The 23,460-nt window shown below is 37.3% G+C and overlaps 1 protein-coding gene across 1 annotated transcript in view; it reads right to left on the reverse strand.

Annotated features, from left to right (window-relative positions):
* The window catches only part of HMCN1 (hemicentin 1), a 495,504-nt gene extending 472,565 nt beyond the window's left edge, over window positions 1–22,939 (reverse strand). Inside the window, 1 exon segment of the mRNA XM_020984406.2 lies at window positions 22,175–22,939. Coding sequence (XP_020840065.1) covers window positions 22,175–22,466 — 292 coding nt within the window. The 5' untranslated portion in view covers window positions 22,467–22,939.
* Between the last annotated feature and the right edge of the window lie 521 nt (window positions 22,940–23,460).

Below are 23,460 nucleotides of genomic sequence, written 5' to 3' on the forward strand. Positions count from 1 at the left end.
AGATCAGCTTCTTCAAGAAAGAAAGTGATATAATGTCTATATATACGTATACATATATATATGTATATATACATAAACACATTTGAAAATATATTTGAATGAAATATAATTTTTCCACATTCTTTCACTTCTAAACTCAATTATTGATATAAGTGGATATTACCAAATGTTATAGCTTGGACAGACCTTAACATTATCTATTCTAACCCACTCATTTTACAGATGAGGAAATTGAGACTCATAGAGGGGAACTTGATTGGCCCAAGGACACATAGCTATGAAGTATGAAGCCAGGACCTGAATCTAGGCATTCTGACTCCAGATTCCACTGACTCCAGATTTCCACCATAAAACATATTAGTAAGGTGATTTTTTAATTTTCTCATAGACAATATTAAGCTATAATGTATATGTCACTGTATACTCTAATCCTGATGTGTAAATTTGCCAGAGGTGGTGACATTTTGTTCATGTTTCTGAAAAAAGATTTTAAATTGATATTTTTGAAAATACGTTATCTAGGAACTTCCCCTCACATTTGTAGAGTCCATTGGATTTTCTCCATATCCTAAGCAAACAATCTAGTTTTTGTCTGAACCTGTTCTCTCTTTAAAATAAAAAAAATCTAGCACTGTTTGTAGTGGAATTACTGGCTTCTCTTTGACTAGTTCTGATAGCTTTTCCCCCTAGTTAAAACTCTAATCTCTATACTGGCTTTCTCTTTACTTCAGCAGGCTCCTAAAACTGGACCTCTTATCAACCTTCACTTTTCCCTTCCAACCCTTTCTGAATATTGCTGCCAAAAACATCTTCGTGTTTTATTGCCTCTGTTTTATTAGTCCTTTTAAGTCCCTTGCTAGCTTTTTTCTTTCCTCATCAAACCTACCTTTTTTCCTTTCCCTGTCTTTCCCAGCTTATACTCAGTTTTCCCATTTCATCTCCTTGCTCTTCACCCCATCCCTTTTCTGTTGCCTACAACATTGGTTAAGCAGATCTACCCACAAGCTAGCCCCTGCTGTATTCTTGTAGGGGCAAGAAAGAAAAAAAAGTTCTCACCAGCCAGGGTACATGGAAACGGATTGAGATTTTATTTGAGAAACAAGTATTTAAATGTACACCTTTGCATGCCACAATCGTCATATGGTATACATAGAGAACAGTGGCTTAGGGGATAGGTGGTTATGTTTCTAACTAGGTTGCAATTTTGGCCAATCTAGCAGCTAATTTGGTGCAATGAGTAAGGTGCTGGGCCTAGAGGGGAAATCTAAATTCAGATCCGGCCTCAGATACTTACCAGATCTAAAACCTGAGTAAGTCATTTATCTTCTGTCACATTTGTTGTTTCAGTTGTGTCAAACTCTTAGTGATCCCATTTGGGGTTTTCCTGGCAAAGATACGGGAGTGGTTTGCCATTTCCTTCTCCAACTCATTTTGCAGATGAAGAAACTGAGGCAAACAGGGATAAGTGACTTGCCCAGAGCTAGTTGCTAGTAAGTTTCTGTAGTTGTACCTAAGCTCAGGTCCTCCAGACTCCAGACCTAGCACTCTATCCACTGCACCACCCAACAGCCTCTTTTTTCACATAATGGAAACTTAATAAATGCTTGGTTGCCTTCCGTTCAAGTCACTTTACATCTCTGGGACCCAAATTCCTTGTATGCTTAATGAAAAGGGCGGAGGGGGTTGGATTAGATGGTCTCAAAAATCCCTTCCAGATTTAACTTTTTATGTCCCAAAACAGAATACAGACTTTCTTTTCTTTTTAAACTGTATTTCAAAATAACCCAGCTTCACTCTGGTCACCACTGGCTAGGTCTATGATGTTATGTGACTAGAATGCCCTCATTTCTAAAGGTCTAGATCCACTGAATGATAAACCATATCACCTTTAACAACCCTGTTTACAGAACAGAAAATGAGGATAATTGAGATTAAGTAACTCAATGATGTCCTATATTAAGTCAGAGGCAGAGTCAGTATAGGAATTTGCAATACTTAAATTCTCAGTTTAGTCATTAGCTATTACTTTTCTTCCTCCCTTCCCTTTGCTCAGAAACAAATGTTTTGGTAGCCATCTATGCTATATTCTCTCATTCCTTTCTGCATGTCCCTTCATGTCCACTCACCCAACCATCTCCTAGAAACTTAATTACATTTTTCCAGTAAGTCTTCTATTCTAGCACTGTACCAGGTAAAAGAGGATGGAATATGATCAAAATTATACCATGGAAAAATAAGATAAACTTAAGACACCAACTGACTCTCCCTTCTGAGCCTGTCTTTTTCTGAGATGTTCTTCTATAGAGTATAAGCTACGTACTTTAACATACTTGGCATTCATAAAACAAATGCTGGAAAAAAATATAAGACAAAGTGAGGGAAACTAAGTTTTTCTCTCCCCCCACTCTGGCTTCACATTTTCATGCTAATGACTTATCTTTTATGGCACTTAATCTGAACTCTATGCTTTTTCCTTGCTAAGGGCTATTAACATTAATATTCTACCACAAGAGGAATTTTTGTTTTGCTTTTGATAGCCATCTTTCAACAAATCTGGCTGTAAGTAAATGAGGTCAGCATTTGAAGGGCCAAATATTCTGTGGCTTGTTGTCTGTGCTTGCTAAATTCTACCTTCCTCATCATTTGCCTCAGCCTCTATCACTGAATGCATCTTGTAATGAAAATTAATGCCCTGATTAAGATGAGAGATATGAAATATGATCTATTTGGCCTGTTGGCACAAAACATGTTTCACCTCATTACCACATTCTTGAAGAATAATTAGCATCTCTGGGGATCATGTGGCTGTTAAATATGAAGACCTTTTTTCTTTTCTTTTGTTCAAGTTCTGCACAGTTTTATTCACAATCAGAAAACCTCCACATATCCTAGCTCGGCCTCAAGTTTTATCCATAGGCTCTCGGCATCCTCTCCCCTGTGTCTGGAGGACTGAAAGACAGAGCCAAACTCCTCCTATTTCCTTCCTTTAAAGAGGGCAGAAGCTGAACTCTCAGATCAGTCTACCTTGTATCTGCTTCCTTGCCTGGTTTTAACTCCACAGAACAAGATGTCCCCAAGCTAGGTACCCCATGCTGTCCAGTTCCTCCTCCTACTTTTCCCCTTTCTTTTGTGTGATGTCTCCCCTTTGGACTATAAACTCATTGAGGGCAAGGGCTGTCTTTCTTTTTATTAATTGTATCCCCAGCACTTAACACTGTGCCTGCACATCATAGGGACTTAATGGATCATTAGATGGGATTCTCAAAGGTAGAGATCCAGCCTGAAATTTCTTGAGTCATTACAAAGTAACTTACTCTAGAACTATCATCCATGAATTTATAATTAACACTTCCCAAAACTTTTTATGTTTTGGGTAATACCTCTTCAGTGAATTTCACGCCTATCACTACCTTTCATGCAAAGAAGAGTAAAAAGCAAACTCACTTATGTCTTAACTACCCATTTAGACCCCTGAAAAATGTTATGAAGATTTACTGCATACATAAAAGGCAAAAGCATGAAATACTGTCATTTAATCTATTCTTGGTCAAAACTACATGCAATAAAAGATATGTGCAATAAAATGTCAGCACAGTACTAGAGAGTACCTTATCTGATTTCATAGTGCCATGTTATAAATCCCCTCTTTACCAACAGCATCCCTCTCTCTAAGCAGTGGTATAAGAGCTGTAATCACCCTTATTTCTATACCCTGATTCTCCAGTCAGGTAATGGGCTTCTTCACAGGTTTAGAGACTCAGTCTGTCTTCCTGACCTAGATGACTTAGCCATTTAATGAAATATTATTACCAAGCAGTTTAAGGAAGCTTGTTTCACAGAATTTTAAAATCACACAATGAATAAAGAATGCCATTAGCTCATGTTAGAGAAAATGAAATATGGAACTTAGGTGACTCATGCCTAAAAATGACTTTAGTACCTGATGTGTTAGAGATCAGCATTTGACAGGGAGATGTGATATTGGTTCCACTAGATATTTGGATACTTTAATGAAAAGAGAAAGAAGAGGTCTAAGTTTCAGGAACTATGAGTATAAATCTGGGAATTCCCAGATAGATGAGAAATGTCTTATATCAAAAGAATGGCTAGAAGGAAAATATAAAATGACAAGTAAGAGTATGTTCTGTAAAATGAGGGCGATCTACATTATGCTCTTAAGTTCTCCTTCCCTCCTCTAACCTTTTCTATTATTAAATTGTAGGATACCTTAATTTCTGGGGTGTTTGTTTTCAGACAAATATACAAAATAAAGACATAAATTTGGAATAAAGGATTGAAGTAAAAGGTTATGTCTACCAGAGGCTCTACTTGACTATATGTTGTCCTTGCTTCCCCCATAGCTATTCACTTGCAGAGAAGATGCAGGGGACCCTAAACTGAAGGAAAACCGAGATGTCTCAGACCTATATAGCCCTTGTGACAATGCTTTACTGGAGTCCCCCCCCCCCAATGAAATGAATTTTAGAATGCATGATTCCAATAAGGCATTAAATAGGAATCTCAAAGCGTTTCTAACTCATTGCAACAGCATCCTAATTAATTTTCCTGACTCAAAGTTTATCATTGTTCCACTGCATTCTTTTCTCAACTGCCAAAATGATTTCCTAAATTGTAGCTCTGTCCATGCACTCCCCTACTCAATAATCTCCAATGGATTATCTTTGTATCTAGGATCAAATATAAACTCCTATTTACCTTTTAAAGCCCTACACAACCCAGCCTCAACTAATTTTCCCAACCTTGCTGGAAAATCCCCTCCTACGCTCTGCAATTCATTTAAACTGTTTTTTCTCTGCTCCTTGCCCACAAACATTCTTCCAACTCCCATCTTCATGTCTTTGTACTGGTTGTGTCGCATGCCTGGAATGAACTTCCTCATTAATAATGCCTTGAAGAGTCTAATTCTTTTCCTAAGATGGGGCTTAAGTATCATTTTCTACGTGAAGCTTTTCCTGATATTCTGAACTGCTACTGGAGCCCTTCTTCCCAAATTATCTTGTATTTAACTGCTTTGTATATATCTGTACTTGTTAATTTTTATATTTCTTATGTATATATATATATATATATATATATATATACACATTATACTTAATATATTATTCCATTAGAATATAAGCTCCTTGCATTACATTCTTTGTTCTTCTGTCTTTATCACCTAGCACAGTGCCTGGCACGTAGTGGGTTCTTAATAAATGAAAATCAACTGATTCATCCCTAAACCTAACTAAATGATTTCTCTCTGCCAGGCCTGATTGTCTTTACCCTTTTTTCTATCCAGAGGGGTCTATAATATAGGAATATAGAAATTTGGAGAAAGGGATTTTATTGCTGGCTCTTTTCACAGATTTTGTCTCTTGTGAATTACTGGGTGTCTCTATTACTATTCTGCCAGTACTTTAACAGCTGCTCTTGTTGATATCTAGCTTGGTAAATGGACATAGGTAGTTTTCTCTTAGAAGATTATGCATTCAAAGGCCTCTGTGACAAACACAAAAGTACTGAATAAACATTTAAATACCCTTTCATGCAGAAATAAAGCTTCATTAAATCCAGAAGTTGCAATGAAAAGGGCATGAGTGTGCGAAGGACAGGGATGTGAAACTGGTCTGGAAAAATGGTTGCAGACAGATAACCAAATTGACAAAGGAGTTTATGCTTTCCATCAAGCTTTGTATCAAGCCAACAATGCCCATTCAGTGATATATGTATGTGTGTATGTATGGCTACATATATGTGTGTATATACTTTATATATGTACATTATATACACGTACATATGCATATAGATGTATATATGCATACACACATCTGGAAATGGAGCTGGGGCCTCCTAAGAATGAAAGACCAAAGAAAACAAGAAGGCCTCTTCTGTACTGAATAAATTCTCTATGGGAGATCTATGGAAGAATATGGATAAGAATCATATAGGCTATGAAAGTTTAGAGAAGTTATCTAATCTGTAAAGAAAGTATCCACACTAATGAAATTTTAAAATCCACTAAATTATCAAATGTATTTTACTGAATTCAATTTTTAAAAAAAATTTTGATAATCCATGGAATGTACTCTATTAACCATAATATTTATAAGCATTCCTAAATCTCATTTTGAGGGCCATGCCAAATAATAAAGTTTATTATGTTAATCAGGCATGGAGAGGGATATGGCACACTGCATACCAGCTCCATCTATGGAGGGTACTAAATCACATTATTTGATCAAGGTTAGTAAGGTTTTCAGACTATCTAATAAGAACGGCATGTTCACATTTACCTCCCCTTTATGGAGAATGGATACGTTTTCTTATGTTCAGTGAGGTCTTGATCTTGCAAAGTTGCTACAGAGAAATTATTTGCACTGTGGTACATTATTTGCTATTGAGTTTCCCAAAAAAATATATAGTACAATGCAAAAAGGCTTATGATCTTTAGTACTTGAGTCAGAATAAAAGTATAGCAGAACAGTGAGTTCATTATAATGGCCATGGTTTTTGCCATTGCAGAGAATGTAAAAGGAAGGGCAATCAGAGAAGGAAAGTTAAAACAATAACTTAACTGTACTCTCCATAAGTTCTTCCCATCTGTACAATACACTCATGTTACTGCCACAGTTAAAACAATGAAAAGCATCCACATGGCAAGAAGGAAGTAATGTGAACAGACAGCATTCTCAAGTGTTTATAATCAAAGATAGTGCAAGAAACAGGTTCTAGTCAAGTTTTCCTTTGTTTATATATATCTACATTTCTCTCTCACCAGAGCAGTATTCTTACAGCACCAGATGCAATCCATAATCTCTTTTAAAAAAGCCTGAATAGTCCTCATTCTGTGGTCTGTTCTGCACATAAGTGTTGATTATAGCTCTGATAGCATTTTTTAGATCAAAATTAAAAAGAAAGAAATCATATGTTGCTCTCCTAGAATATAAACAGTGACTCTTAACAGGCCACAAACTGCTTTATAGAAGTTTTGAAATTTGATCCCCACAACTACCTTATAAATTAAGTAGAACAATAATTATAATCCCCATTTAACAGATGAAGAAATTGAGAAACAGACAAAATGGCGTGCCCAATTTCACACAACTAGCCAAAATTCAAACCCAGGTCTTCTAAGGTTGAAGTAGGGTACTCTTCTAATATCTATATATCTAGTTAAATAAATGTTTGTTGATAGATTAATATCTTTTCATAGACTAGCCATTAGATAGGAGCTCAGAAGTTATTTCAGAGTTCAATCTATATCTGATATGAATTCCCCCAAAAGAGGTCATCTAGCAGCTAATGGAAGACTTTCATTGATGGGAAACTCACTACCACATAAGGCAGCTCACTGTACTACTTTTGTGTAGCTCTTATGGTTAGGAATTTTTTCTCTCACATGGAGATGAAATCTGACCATGCAATTTTTACTCATTCCTATTTCTCAACTTTCTTGATTCAAGTAAATAAAGTCTAATCCCTCTTCCACAGGATAGCCCTTTAAACACTTGAAGACAACCATCATATCTTGCCTACATCTTCTTTTCTTAAGGCTAAACATTCCCAGATCATTTAACTGACTCTTGTATCATGTGATGTTGAATTCATCACCTTCCTCTGGAGGCATTCCAAGTTATTAATGTCCTTCCTATAATATGGTGTCCATGAGTGATTACAGTTTCTCAGGCTTGCAACCTGATTCAGAGTTTGTATTATGGAATAAGTTAATTTAGACTCCATCCATTTTACCACAGGGGATAGCTAGTGGATAGCGTGCTGGGCCTAGAATCAGAAAGAGTCATTTGATAGTTCAAATTTGGCCACAGACACTTACTTGTTATGTGACCCTGGGCAACTTACTTAAGCCTGTTCACCTCAGTTTCCTCATCTGTAAAATGAACTGGAGAAGGAAATGGCAAACCACTCCAGTATCTTTGCCAAGAAAACCCCAAATGGGGTCACAAAGAATTGGACACAACTGAAATGATTAAACATTTTACTACAACTTCACAGGATTGGGACAAGGATATGGCAGTTATAAGCAGCTGTACGACAGTAAGCTAGGTAGTACAATGGATACAAAGCTGGACTTGGAGCCAAGAAGACATGAGTTCAAATCCTGCCTCAGAGTCTTACCAGCTATGTGACACTGGGCAGGCAGGTCACTTAACCTCTGCTAAGTATCCTTATCTGTAAAATGGGAATAATATTAGCACCTATATCCCAAGATTGTTATGAGGATCAAATGAAATAATATTTGTGAGGTTTTTTTGCACTTTAAAAGTACTTTATAATTATAATTATTATTAATGGTATTTTGTTTTCCAGACTGACTGTACCATTTATTATCATTACCATTGCTTAACTGTGTTCCTTGTCCCAAAATGCCATCAAGGTGAAGTGGGCATGGATGGACCTGAGGAAGAAGGGCATCCATGGTACAAGTTAGTATTATTATCAACACTCTCCTGACCGCATTCCCAGCAAAGAAATGATAGCGATTTCTAATACTGATTAATGATTATGAAATAACGGGATTTTCTGTATGGCTCATTTGATTTGAGAATAAAAACAAAACTGGCATTTAGATTGTCTTACTGAGATATTATCCAATACATAATAAATATACTCTGAGGATGAAGAAATTGCTATATTTAATAAAATCTAAGTCATTACTTCAAACGCATTGCTGAATTAGTCAGTAAACCTTACTATAATTCTGAACATTTCTGAAAAAAAAGCCATTTCCCCCTAGTGAATATCAAATAGACGTTAAGTCAAGAAAAAACATTCAAATATACCTTAAAAATCACATTCCCCATAGACCCACTAATATAAGCTTTACAAGAATGCTAAGGAGAACACTGTAACAGTGCCACACATGTTAGACTTGTAGTGTGTAAATAGAATTTAGCCCCCCTTAGCTTACTCATTCTTTCTTTCATTCATTTACCTTTTCTTTCATTTATTCAACAGACACTCATCTGACCTTTATTTCATGAAAGCCAATATCTTAAGTGCTGAAGGAAATATAAAAATAAATAAGCCATGGCCTCTGCCCCGAAGAAACTTACAAATTAAGACAATTATTATAGAAAATAAAATATAAGTAAATAATGGATTCGTAGTGTGGTAAGATAACTTCTGGTTAGAGTCGTCATATAGGCATTATGGAAGGGAGGCTTCAGGAAGGAGTCAGAAAGAAAGGTGAATTAGCTATTTTAAAAGAGGAGGTAAAATTGACTTCCTGGGTATCAGTAGCACTTGGTTTGATGGGACCAATGACTTTTTAGTCATTATATGGTATTATATGGTACTGGAAAGGTACTCAAAAGGTATAGAGGGTGATGATAGAACAGTGTTTCAAATTATGAAGAAATAATCTTGTGAGAAAATGAAGGAATCAGATAAGGGGATCATGAAGAATAGCATCAAGCAGTACTACAATGTCACTATCAATTGTTTCATCCTTTGCTAATCTTCACTTGATGTGGTAATTTGATCAACCTGAGCGAGGGAGAGGAATCAGGGAAATGTGTTCTTAATAGATCAGAGGGAAGAGATCATAAGACCCAAACTATGATCCAAGGGTGATTTGGATCTGTGGTCAATTCCAGCTAGAGGAATGAGGGATACGCTTCGATGCTTTGTGATTTGGGGTTGTAATCATAGTAGGTTCCAGTAAACAACTGTGGAACTTACTCACTTTGTTTGATGATGTCTATAAATAACATCTTTTGATCTGGTCTATATGCCATGTCTGTTTCTTTCCCTCTTTCAGACTTATTTGCTTTTTTCAGTTTCAAGTATTTGCCATAGTCACATTCAAGTGTTGTCACCCCTGTATGTGTGAAATTTTATCTCCAAGAGTTTTTATTTCACTAATATAGGAATTTATCCAACAATGAAGACAGACTCATCTATAACTCATATAGTCTTTGAGAGCTGCCTGAGGATCAGAGAAGATTTGCAGTTTGCCCAGTGTCATATATTTAGCAAGTCTCAAAGGCAGTATTTGAACTGAGGTCATCCTGCTTCCACTTCCACCATGTTATCTGCTAGGCCATGCCACTTTGGTGTTGAACTATACAAGTACCCATAATGTCATCAATGAAGACAATAAGTTTTGATTTAATTTATTGTTTTCCAATTCCATGAGACATAACATTTATAAACTCTGAGCTACATAAAGGACAATACACTCCATTTTCTTTGTCTCACATGGAAGGAAATTATTCTATCTTCATATGAACAAAAGGAATTTCTTTTGTTAATATTGAAGTCACCCCACCTTCTAACCCACAAAAGACAAAATATGGTTTTTCACTTTTCATATATATAGGGAATTTTACTTTATAAAGACAATACCTAGAATTTTATGATCTGAGAGCAACAATAATGATCCAAAAGTCACTGGCAAATATTAGAACTGCACAACACCTTATAAATCACTTGTTTCAACTCCAATTTGTAGATAAGAATCCTTAAGTGGAAAGCTAGATGTTGCAGTGGATAGAGTGCTGGGTCTGGAGTCAGGAAGACTCATTTTCCTGAGTTCAAATCTAGTCTCAGATACTTACTAGCTATGTGACTCTGAGCAAGTCACTTAACCCTGTTTGCCTCACTTTCCTCGTCTATAAAATCAGCTGGAGAAAGAAATGGCAAAGCACTCCAGTATCTTTGCCAAGAAAACCCCAAAGGAGGTCACAAAGAGTTGGACAATAAAACAAATAATAAACAAGCTAAGTTTATTATAGATAAGCAAAACCAAATGCTTATTGGGCTGTTAGTAAAGAAAGTTGTGAAGCCTCCATGTTTATGAGAAGCATCATTACTTTTCCAGTTAGTCAGAGAAGACAGCCTGGAGGAGGTGCCATTTCAGAAAAGAATTCAACAGGAGGGGGAAAGTTTGACAAGCAAAATCCAGGAGGACATTCCAATCATAAGGTGTGATTTAGGAGAAAGCTCCAAGGAAGGACAGTGATGGAATGATTAAGGGGAGATTAGAAGAAAATTTGCGTGGAAAGAAAAAAGAGAATCATCTAAAGAAGTGGAAGCGACAGCAGAAGGTATCTTGGGGTCTTCTCTTTAAAACATTTATAAAGAACTAAATTTATATACAAAAAAGCCTAATTTAACTCCAGAAACCCAGCATTTATTCTAGAAAGCTCAATCCCTCTTTGCTAACACTGATTTCTATGGTTTCATGAGATAACACTTTGTCTTGGCCTCCCAATGAATTATTCACGAACAGGGTGCACCTAACTGTATTTATACTATGCTCTATCTCCCCACTCCCCAATCTATCCCCTTTAACCAACATCTACCAACAAGTCTTGGCCAGACAAACCATAGGTTGCCCTAAAGCAGTGGCATCCACTATACCTTCTGTGTGTATGAACTTCAAGGAATTCCTCTCACCTGCTCCAGGAAACTACTTAAAGGAAAATCCCTAATGCTTTGGTGCTAATGGGAAAATTGCTTCAATTAGTGTGTTTGAACTTCCAAAAATTAAACCCAGGAGTGTGCTTAGGCAAAGTGTCTTTGAATCTACATTTAATCCCCAGTATACTCAGCAGTTCTAGAACTTGGGAGGTTTCAAAATGTCAGCAAAATTCCCCATGAGTCTCAAAAAAAGAGAGGTAATCAAAAAGCTTTTTATGAAGAAAACCATAATTTATTAATAACATTGTTATTCATAGTTAAAAAAATTAATTTTTTGGCTAGAACTTCAATAGCACCACAAAAGAAATTAATTCATCTTCCCATGTGCCAGCAAAGAGTAAAATTTCTCAACAGTAAATGACCCCATCCAAAAAAAAAATGGTATTAAATCTCAGATTGCTTGGGGCTGAATTAAATACTTCCTCTATTATGCTTTTCCAGTGAACACCCAGCTGGACTACTTTATGTCAGTTCATGAGTAGTTACCTTAACCTACCTCTATTACACATCTATTCAATTTTAATTAATATATAAAATATAAGAATACCTGAAATCAATCACTGAAGAAGATAGAAAAGGAAAAAGAATAAGGGATGGGAAAAGATGTCCTTTTGCAAATTATGCCGATCACAATTTTAATTATAAATAAGGTAAATTAGTACAGTTTCTAATCAAACTCTGGAGTTTCCTAAACAACTAGATAATGTAATATAATGTAATATAAAAACATTTCCTAAACATACTAATAATATAGTATAATCAACTTGATAACATTAATAAGCTGTTTTTCAATAGAGAAAAGCAACTCATTGGCTAGCTGAGGAAGAGCCACATTCCTACTGGTCTTTAAAATGCAAGCTGACCTAATTCTAAGAATCATCTGTGAGGGAGGAAAATCATGTCTAAGGAGTCATCTCTGGAGTGCTTGAGGAAGCTCCAACATCTTAATCATCCTTCATCTTTTACTTTGGGCTTCTCACAGAGTATGGCAAGGGGCCAGGAAGATTTCTCTCAATAGCGACTTACAGCAGAAGTACATGGCCATTGGAGATGTGAGATTGCAGGCACTCTGTGAGGGAAATTCAAAGATACTGCATCTTAAATTCCAGCCTTGTATATACATGAAGGTAGATTCTGAATTCCCTAGACATCATGATTCTGAGATTGAACTTTCTTGCAGACAAAGGAAATTTCCAAGACATGACCAACTTTGAGAGTTGCTTGGTGGAAACTCCACATTTAAGGTTCCTAAGTTCTATAGTTTCCAGGCACTGAACCTTCTAGAAACAGAAGCTTCCTGATACTTCCTCCTCCTTGAAGAAGTCATGTGGTTGCACTAGTCTTCTACTTCATCTGTTAAGCTACCAAGTATTTCAGCTGAGTTACAAGCTAGACATGGCAGATGATATAGTAAAAGGTGAAGCTGCATCTGGTAGAGATATGAGATCAAGTTTGTAGGAAGAGCAATGTGAAGATGTTGATGGCCCTGAAATCCTACTGTACTAAAGTTGTCCCCCCTTTCAGGATGTCAAAGGCAGGAACCAAATCAAGATCTTCTTAATTTCAAGTTCAGCATAAGATTCATACACATTTACATATTTTAGAGGTAGAAAATTTAACCAAACTCATTCCTGCTGCAATATATGCCTGTTTCCTCTCATTTTGTTCTCTGTGGGTCTCTATAGGGAAAACTCTGGTGAGAATGATAAGAACAAATACAAATGGTGGGAATTAGAAGAACCAAACTATATAGAATTCCACAGAAGACTTGCAACCACTACGTCTGATGTCTATCTGCTATTTGCATAGAACTTAGAAGTTATTTCTCTTGATTTTTTTTTCTTGACCCTATGCTGCTAATCTCAGGCCTTTCCAACAGGCAGGAGACATAAAAGGTTATACAGTAATTACTTAGTTTCTCACTCTCTCAGTTTACTAAGTCAGTTCATGGTTGCTAGTTAGTAGCAGACCCAGAAACCGATCGACTGATTTTCAATTAAGTTTTAATAAATTCAGTCATTCATTTATTGAACAAGCATTTATTCAGCACCCACTGTGCAGCAGATGCTGTGCTAGATGTGACAGAGTCAAAGAAAACAAAAACAGAAACAGTCCTTGTGTTCAGGGAGCTTACATTCTAAATACAAAGTAATATGGTAGGGGAAGAGAGCATGAACAATGGAGAGGGGGGTTTCAGAAAATGTCTCATGGAGGAGCTAGCACTTAATGAGAGCCTTAAAGAAAGCTGGGGATTCTACAACGCATGTTGTAGAGAAGCCTGTTAAAAGGCTCAGAGATTAGAGATGTGTCATGTGTGGTAAGCAGCAATAAACCAGTTTGGCTGGAATGCTGAATCTGTGAAGGGGAGTAACTGGTGATAAGCCTGTCAAGAGACTGTTTTAAATGCCAAACAGAAGGGTCTGTATATCAGCCTAGAGTCAAAAGAGCTTCTTGTTTTAGGTGAACTCTACTTAACCAAATCGAACTGCTGGAAACTTCTGGGTTACATGACCAACAAGATGGAGGATTAGACATTTTCTCCAATCATCCCCACCTGTCCAAAATAGGATTTATGAGCAAGAGATAAATCAGTTTCAGCTTTCTCCAAATTCTAGGACACCAAGACCCCAAACAAGGTAAAAATCCACTGAATTAACCCTTAATGCAATCAGCCAGTATTCCCTCCTCTACCACCCATCATGCTGTGGTAGCACAGATGTATGATGTGACCTACCAGTTTGCAACCAAATTCTATACTGCTCCCCTTTCTCACCAGTACCTCTAAAATCCAAACAGTATAAATGTGTTCAGGTTGCAAAGGCAACAAGCAGCCCAGTATTGTACCGTGCCTCAACAAAGCTCAGCCAGAGAACTGAGGAACAGAGAGAATTGGAGCAAGGCACGTCAGTGAGACTGTGATCTGTCCAGCATGGGAAGAGACTGAGAGAGCTTTGATATCCAGGTCCCAGGGAAAGTACCACAAAGCTTTGAGCAGGAGCTAGAAAGTGAGCATTAAGGGAAAATAAAGGGAAAAAAAAAGACTCAAATTACCAAAAGCATCTGGAGGGTGGAGAAAAAACCCTCAAAATCTTTAACATAAGCAAATAAACCAACAGGAATGATATTAAAAAAAAAAGAGAAGGGAAATGGCCTCTACATCATGTAAAAGAATTCAGGCATCTATACATAAATATTGTAAGACAAAGGAAAATGAATCAACACATGATGAGGCAGAGGACCTTGTGGCTTCTCAGGAGGGCATGGAATCACAGCAGATATTTCTAAGTAGCTTAAAAGAGAAATAAAAATTTTGAGAGCAGAATAGCAGAAATAATTGGCAGAATAGAAAAATTTGGATCCATGGTAGCAAACAAAAGGGATAGTAACTGATTAGGAATGCAAATACACAGAAATGAAGGACAATCTGGAAGAAAAGAAGCAAAAAGCAATAATATTGAAAGAAAGCATGGTTTCCATACAAGTGAAACAATGATCAAGACAAAACGTGTAGATACAACTTAAGGATTTGTCTCCCAGAAGAACACAAGTCAAAAAACCCTTGAACATCATAATGCAAGAAATAATACAAGAAAACCTTAACTACAGAAAGCTCAAATTTGCAAGGAAGTAAATGAAAGAGCTGCTATCACTTTGAAAAAGGACTCTTCCTTTGGACATACCTAATGCAGGAATTTGTTTTCCTTGAAAATATTTATTTGTATTAAGTTCTGTTTTCCTTGCCTCCTCAATGGGTGAAAGATGAGGTGTTAGGAAAGAGAGAAATCCAAACTGAAAACAAGATAAAATTGAGTTTTTAAAAGAAGGATTCTTCATTTTACAAGACTCACTAAAGGATTCATTTAAATAGTTATCTCCTCTTTAAAAGTTCAACTTAACCAACATTTGATTTATATACAACTTTTCAAAAATACATGTATTGTAAAGCCCACTATATTCAACTATTTTGGTCTTCTATTTTGGTCCATCTCTTCCTGTTGGATTTAACATAGATGCAGACAACCTCCTCATCAAAATTCTTTTGCCAGAGAGTTGAGCTCTGAAGGAAAAGGAACTTTGATTCCATCTCTCTAACACCTCTGCCTCCCACATTTCTTAGATATCAAAAATATTTCAATTTGAGAAGAAATATCTCGTGAAGTTCTAGTGAAAATTTCTTATTATATAATAATGTAATAATGTAACTATTTCATTCACAATACTCTTGGGTATTTTGACTTTGCAGCAACTCAGAAAACTGTTCTTTCAGTGACTCTATTAGCATACAAATATGTATAAATGTCTAAATCAATGAAAGATTTTTAAAACATAATTCAAGCCTTGCCATTCACAATTAAGGAATTGAGTGTTTCAGCATCTTGTCATAATACACACATACATACGTGCACACACACAAATAAACTAGTTTTCCTAATAAATCTATAATATTCACCAGGCTATCCTAGTGACTTACCCTTCAATACATTCTCAAGGTAGACAACAGAACACTTGAGCTAAAAAGTAGCTTAACAATAATTTAGTTCTTACTCTTCCCCTCTACTGAAGAAATAGGATAAAGCCCAGAGACATTGAATGGCTTTCCAAAGTTAAACAGCTAACTAATGGCAGAAGAAAGCCCCAAACACAGATCTTTTAACTCCCAATTCAACATTCTTTCCACTGTATCACATTTCTGGTTGGTTGGTTGGTTTTAGGCATTGGGGTTAAGTGACTTGCCCAAGGTGACACAACTAGTGTCAAGTGTTTGGTCTGAGGCCAGATTTGAACTCAGGACCTCCTGACTCCTGGGCCAGTGTTCTATCCACTGAACCATCTAGCTGCCCCTACATATCTGTTTTGTATAACATTAGTTGGTTCACTTAATCAGATTTATCAGAGTCATATTTAATTTGTTAGAGTCCCAGAATCTGTATGACCCTGAGCAAGTAATTTAACCTTTCTGTGCCTAGTTTTCTCATCTGTAAATGATGGGGTTGCTTTTTAAAGCTGCCATGAGTAGGGGAAGCCAGTGCCATGGTAGAGATTTCAAAAAGACTTGGACAGGGAAGACCATTACCTTTGAGGTCAAAATTTAAATACTATTGAAAATGTCAAGGCTAAGAAGATAAAGAAGGTATTTCCCTCAATTAACAAAGAATTATTTTTGCCAGCAATCATGCAGAAGATGGACAGTCTCTGTCTGACTACAACATTTAGGAGTCTACCCTTCATCTTGTGCTAATGCTTCAGGGGTGATAACAAGAGCAAAGAGTTGTACAAAACTCTCTACAAGAACAATCATGAGAGAAAGTTGGTGAATCTTGCTGTACTAGAATACTATGAGGTTAATGAAAATGGCAAAATTAACCACCTTTGACAAGAATGCTCTTCTGATAAATGTAGTACTATGGTACTGGAATATTTATGGCCAACCCATTTCACAGAAATGACAGTGGTAAGTGTTGTCTAACCTACTGCTTCAAAAAGCCAAAAGACAAGTAAATGTAAATGTTGATTTTTTAACTCAACTAAAAATAAATATGTGATATGATGGAGTTGAAAGCAAAGGCTTTTAAGGTCCCTTCTAGATCTCAATCTATGACTCTATGATCATGTCAACCACATAGATACTTCTATGGATGAAAACAGTGGTAATAGAGCTAGAGTTTTCATGCTATTTGGACAGAATAAGAGCTTATTCACTTCTCCCTAAAATGGTAGGCTGCAGGGAGGAAAGAAAGTTTTATGTGCAGCCTATTTCTCCAGACAGGGCAAATTAAAAGAGATAAAATGTTTCATTTCTCTCTCAGCTACCTTTTCCTACATCTCTCTTATAGGAGGAATGTAAATGTGATCTAGCTAATCAGCTGGAACGTAGCATTACAAGTAGACACTGCAGAAGCAATGTGGATTGGAGAAGGTAGATTTTAGGTAATTCTCTTAGCAAGCAAGTTTAAGGTGAATGTGTTACTGTTGTGACTTTCCACTCTCCCCCTTTTATATCCTTCTGGCACTGCCTCATTTCCCAGATAAGCCCCACGTGTGTATATACTTCTTGCTCTGAATGGCACATTCACACCTTACTCCCCTCTCCCTCTTCTACAATGTTCATGTGTTTCACTTTCTTCTCTCACTAAACTCCAAAAGCAAAACCAGCAGCCACCTACATGAAAGGTTTTTTTAAGCTGTAACCCAAATGTCATCTATGATCACATTTCAGCAAATAGGAGAAGTGATGTGAAGGTGTCTTGACAAGTGAAAAGAACTGAACAAATATATGTTCTATTCTACCTAATATGATTTTTGTCATTGGTGTCCCAATTAAGGACAACAAAGACCACCCATCTGTCGCAGGGACATTTGTGAGCAGCTATGAAATGCAGCAGTACAACTCATTGCAACCATAAACAAACAGTGAAAACATTAACATTGATGACAAAATGGACAGTAGAGAAAAAGTTTCATTTATTCATTGGTTTGTTCAGTAAGAATTTATTAAGCTTCCACAACTTGCAAAGCACAGAGCTAGGTGCGAGGGATAAAAAAAAAAATGAAAAAACAGTCTCAGGGACATTTCTATTCTAATTTACATTTACATAGATAGGCAAGTGTAAATTAATTTGAGAAGGAAGAGAATGCAAAAAGGATCAGGAAAGGTTTAGGAGTTGACCTCTGATCTGAGACTAGAAAGAAACTAAGGTGAGCAAAAACCAATTCTAGCTCTGGGGGCAGAAAACAGGAATGCTGAATTCTGGGAAACAGCAAAAGAAGGGGGAGGAACAAGGATTTCTTAAGTGCTTACTATGTACTAAACACTGTGCTAAGTGTTTATCTCTTTTGATCAGTAAGAGGCAGTTTGGCTAAAATGGAGAATGTGTGAAGAAGAGCGATTATAAAGTATATATAAGTCAGAAAGAGTAGATTGTTAAGGATTTTAAGTGTCAAGCTAAGGAATTTGGATTTTTCCTTAGGAACAATGACTGAATATGCTCGAGTAGCAGAGTGACATGGTCTGACTTGTACTTTAGGAAGATTATTTTGGCAGCTCTGTGGAGGATGGATTGGAGAGGGAAGAGACTAAAAATAGGAAGACCAATTAATAGGCTATTGGAATAATTTAGACAAGAGATGATCAGAGCCAGAACAAGAATGGTAGTCTTTTAAGTGGAGCAAAGGGGACAGATATGAGAAATATGTGCAGTTAGAGATTACAAGACTTGGCAACTAACTCAGTGCATAATGAAAGATGATGGTGAGGGAGACTGAAGAGTCAAAGGTGACTCTGAGGTTGTTCACTTGGGAGAAGAGAAAGATGGTAGTGGCCTCAGCCTACATAGGAAAGTTTTGGAAAGGAGGTAGGTTTATGGAAAAAAAACAATTAATTCCCATTTTGGACATACTGAATTTGAAGTACTAAAAGGACATCTAGACAGAGATGTCTATCAGGGAACTGGTTTTATAGGATATAGCAATATAAAGATTTTGGAATCTAGTGTATAGAGATGATAAATGAACTAATGAGATTCCAGAGGGAAAAGGTATAGAAAGGGAAGAGGGCCCAGTACAGAAAATTTAAGAACATCTTCCATTAAGGGGGATGGACATGGATGATAATCCAGTCAAGGAGACTAAGAGGGAATGATTGAGCAGATCATGAAGAAAGCAATGTCAAAAGAGTTAAGGGAAGAAGGACCATATGAGAAGAGGGGCCATAAATTATAGAGAGGTCAAGAAAGATGAGTCTGATGGAAGGCCAAAAATTTAGGAATCCTCAAACAATATAATTCAATGACCATACAATCAGATGTAAATGAATTAATAGAACAAATTAAAGTTATCAACAGTGAGTGTTATTTCTTCTCCTACCCCTTTACTTCAGAATATTTCTTATATAGCTTAGTTCAGGGGAGGATCTGCTGATATTTAATTCTTTTTTAAAAATAATTACAGAAACTATAGACAATTGAGCTCTTACAAGAGAGATCACTTAGACAAAATCAATTTGAATTAATCATTGCACCAGTATAATTTAATTGTAGCTAGAGGACCTAGGATCAAATCCCAGCTATTCTACCTATTTCTCCTGTGTGACTTTTATACTGGGCCTCAGTTTCTTCATCTCTAAAATGAAGGAAGTTCTCTCTTTAAAGTCTAAGATTCCAAATCTATGAAGTTATAATTCTAAAGTCTAACTAATTATGCCATGTGATTTTCACTTATTAAATCTATCTTGCTTTCGATAGATTTTTCTTTTGGTTATTTGTTGACCATATAATTGCTAAACTTTAAGAACATCACATTAGTTTAACCAATAGTTAACTTTTCCTCTTTGGTAACAACTGGAAGACACTCATCACAAAGCTTCTGTTCCAGTCATTTTGAAGATTATTTCAAATGATCAGGACAGATCAACTTCCACATATGCTTATAAGGTAGTCTTTGTATGTTGGGTTCAACAACGTTAAAAGTCAGAATGTTTAAATAAAGTATTTTTTAAAAATTATTTACAGAAGTTATTTATTCTCAAAGAAAAATCAAGCTCTTCTACGTTAAAAGGATGTTTAAAATAATGAAATCCTTGCACCTTGTCAAAATTAACACCTCAGATTTAGGATCATCGCATGGAATAGATCAGAGCAGTGTAAGGCATAAGGGAGAGATCTTACTAGAATGATACTGAGATGGTACAGGGAGGGAGCAGGGAGATAGCTCAGTGAATAGAGTACTGGACTTGGAATCAAGAAGACATCTTCCTTAGTTCAAATCTGGCCTCAGAGTCTTACTAGTTGTGTGGTCCTGGGCAAATCACTTAACCTTGCTTGCCTCAGTTTCCTCATGTGTAAAATAAGCTGGAGAAGGAAATGACAAACCACTCCAGTAACTTTGCCAAGAAAACCCCAAATTGAGTCATGAAGAGTTAAACATGATTGAACAACAATAAAGATAATCTGATCAGTAAGGATGAATGTCACAATGATTTGGACATTACAGAAAAAAGATGACTAGATTTGGAGTCAAAAGTCCTGGGTTCAAATCCTTGTCCTACCTCTAAAACATTACATGTGTGACACCAGGCAAGTCATTTAAACTCTCTGAGCCCCACTTTCTTTATGTATAAAATGAGAGGATTGGACTAGGTGACCTCAAAGGACCTTCCAGATCTAAATCTATCTCACTGCACTAAATGTAGGAACCACCAAACTATATTACAGGATCACAGATTTAGAGCTAAAAGGGACCTTAAAGACCATCAATTTTGACCCTTTCATTTTACTGATGAGGAAACTGAGGCACAGAGAGGTTAATTCACTTATTCAGAGTCATACAACTAATAAAGGTCTGAGGAAGGATTTGAATTCAGGCATTCCTGACTACAAGTTCAGTGTCCTCTGCACTATATCACACTAACCCTCACAGCAAGTTAGATGTGGCAAATTAGTGTTTTTAGTATTACAGTAAAAACAAAAATTTCAGAAAAGTCTCTTTCCACATAAATCTCTCCTTTCACACTGTATTAAAAGTGATAACTCATTTAAAACAACTAAGAAGCAAGCTGCTTTTAACAAATCACATCAATATATCCTCATTTATAAAAGAAACAACTACAAAATTTAGATTTCTAAAGTCCTTTTCTGCCTGTAAGATTCTATCTCAGAAACAGAGAAGGAAAAAAAATCAAAGCAAGAAAAATGTGGGATAGCAAAAGAGAAAGATTCTAAAGAACTAGTATTTTGTTTCTCAAAATTAGTGGTAATGTGTGTTAATGAAACTCAGGTAGACAGGGCTAAAGGAAAGCTGCCTTAAGCATGGATAACAAAAGCTCCCATGAGCCTCGCAGAGAAGTCAACTTCTGAAGAAAGAAACTGAAAAGTAAATAGAATCATATTACAATGATGCCGATGAAATTTGTGGCTAGAGGGCAAACATAAATATATTTGTTCAAGTACTTTTAAAGTACAGACATACCACATTACACACACACACACACACACACACACACACACACACACATCCCTTTACAAGAACAATAAAAAGACACAGACATTTTGTCTACACCCACAAGCAGAGACAATTTATGGTAAATGAATGCAAATATGAATAGATTCAGCTTAAGGCAACAAACATTAATTTATTAAATCCCTACTGTTTGTGTGTGTGGCGCTGGCCTGGAGAATGAGAGAGGTATACACTTAAACATTTTATCTATTTCCTGTTCACTAATTGCACATGCCAATATTAATTTAAAGTCTTTCTTGTTCCACACGGCAGCTTTTCTCCCTCTCCTAAGAGGGCTGTCCTTTATAGGAGAGAGACCATGCCCTCAACCTGGACACTGGCTAACAGCAAAGCAACTGGACGTCTATGTCAGACGCTGACTAAATAATTAAGCAAAGCAGTCTAAAAATGTATTTCAAAGCTATTAACCTTGAAACACAGTTGCCTTAAAGTATCTGTGGCAAGTTCGTTTCCAGAGTTGTGAAGGGCATGACACAGGTTCCTTCCCCCTTCCCCCGTCCCCCATTAGCCACATGCCTGGTGGCTAGAAGATGAATAAGGAAGAGTTTTAGACTAGAGAACAATTCCTTATCTGTTTTACACATACTCAGGAGACTCTCTAAAATACTGCTGGAACATCTTGCACATCTGAAACGCTTAGAAGAAAGAATGGTCCTGAGAGTATAATAAATAACAGAAAAATCATTTATGGTTTTCCCCCTCTTTTCCTTACCTGGATCATGGAAAGGCACCAAAGCAAAGTTAAAAAGTGGTCTCTTGGGTCTCTTCAAAGACGTCTCTAAGATTTTGGAAGCCCCTTCAATAACTTGAACTAAATCATCGTACATGGAGCCGGTGACATCGAAAACAAAAGTCAAGGTGGATGCCCCCTCCGGGATCTCCTCAGGGCCACCAGGCTCCTTCTCTGGGCTGGTATCTTGAGCTAGGGAAGAAGAAAGTAGAGCCAACAAGAGTACCGTGTGGACTCCCACTCCCCAGCCGGGGACGATTTCCCAGGAAATCATTTTTTTTTCCCGAGTGTCTAAGCAATGTGCTTAGTCTTCCTCAATAACCAGCAGAAGGCTTCCTCTCTGGGTAATTCATTAGATCTTTTAAATCTCTTTGAACCAGGGTGGGTTGGGGGTGGGTGCAATAGTTTGGAGCTGAGGATCAAATTTGTGTAAGTCCGAAATCCCCAGTCCCTCGTTGGGGTTGGAAAGGGCAAAGATGCTGAAGTTTTTGTTTGAAGGTAGTTCCTGACTCTCTCCCGCTAGGTCTTTGGCAGTGCGTCAAAGAGTGAGAGGGGAGAGCCCCATCTATGCCCCCAGCATGCCGCTACGAGCTGCTTGCTCCTGAAGCCTTTTGGCGGGAGTCCGAGCTTGCTCTGCTGCTGCTGCTGCTGCTGCTGCTTCCACCTCTGCCTCTGCTGCCGCTGCTGCAGCTGCTGTTACAGCTGCTGTTGCTGCTGCTGAGGCTCTGAGAGGCTTTGGCCAGAAACTGAGGCTCCCAACTTTCCACTACTGAAGCTCACAATCAAGGAGGGGAAGCCTGGCTCAGCCTCCACTTCTGATTGGTCAACTGCATTCCTCTCCCCCCCCCTCCTCCCCCGCCTCCTTTGCTTTGGAGGCCCCTCTTTTAGGCTAACTTTTCTTTAAACTGATTTTAGGGTCAGTTCATTCTGGGGAGCTCCCTCTAAAAGGCAGCGTGCCTAACCTGCAAAAATACCAGCGTTAACAATGGCTTCTAAGAATGTGTGGCAAAAACCCAAACCCGAGGGACATAACACAAAGGAAAGTTTCTCTGATATGTACAAAACTGCCTCAAACACCTATTTCACAACTCTCTCCAGGAGCCAAGGTACCGCAGGCAGCACAGCTTCCTAGGATGGTCCCTAAGCTCCCAGTGGCAACCCAACCCGGCCAGGAGGGGGAGCTGACGAGACTCCCCACTTCAGGAAAACTCCCAGCTGGGCAGCTGCCACACTTCTGTTCTTTGATCTTTGAGCTCCACAGGGACTGG

This window comes from Phascolarctos cinereus, unplaced genomic scaffold (assembly GCF_003287225.1).
Source record: "Phascolarctos cinereus isolate Bilbo 61053 unplaced genomic scaffold, phaCin_HiC Scaffold_5;HRSCAF=322, whole genome shotgun sequence".
Lineage (NCBI taxonomy): Eukaryota > Metazoa > Chordata > Mammalia > Diprotodontia > Phascolarctidae > Phascolarctos > Phascolarctos cinereus.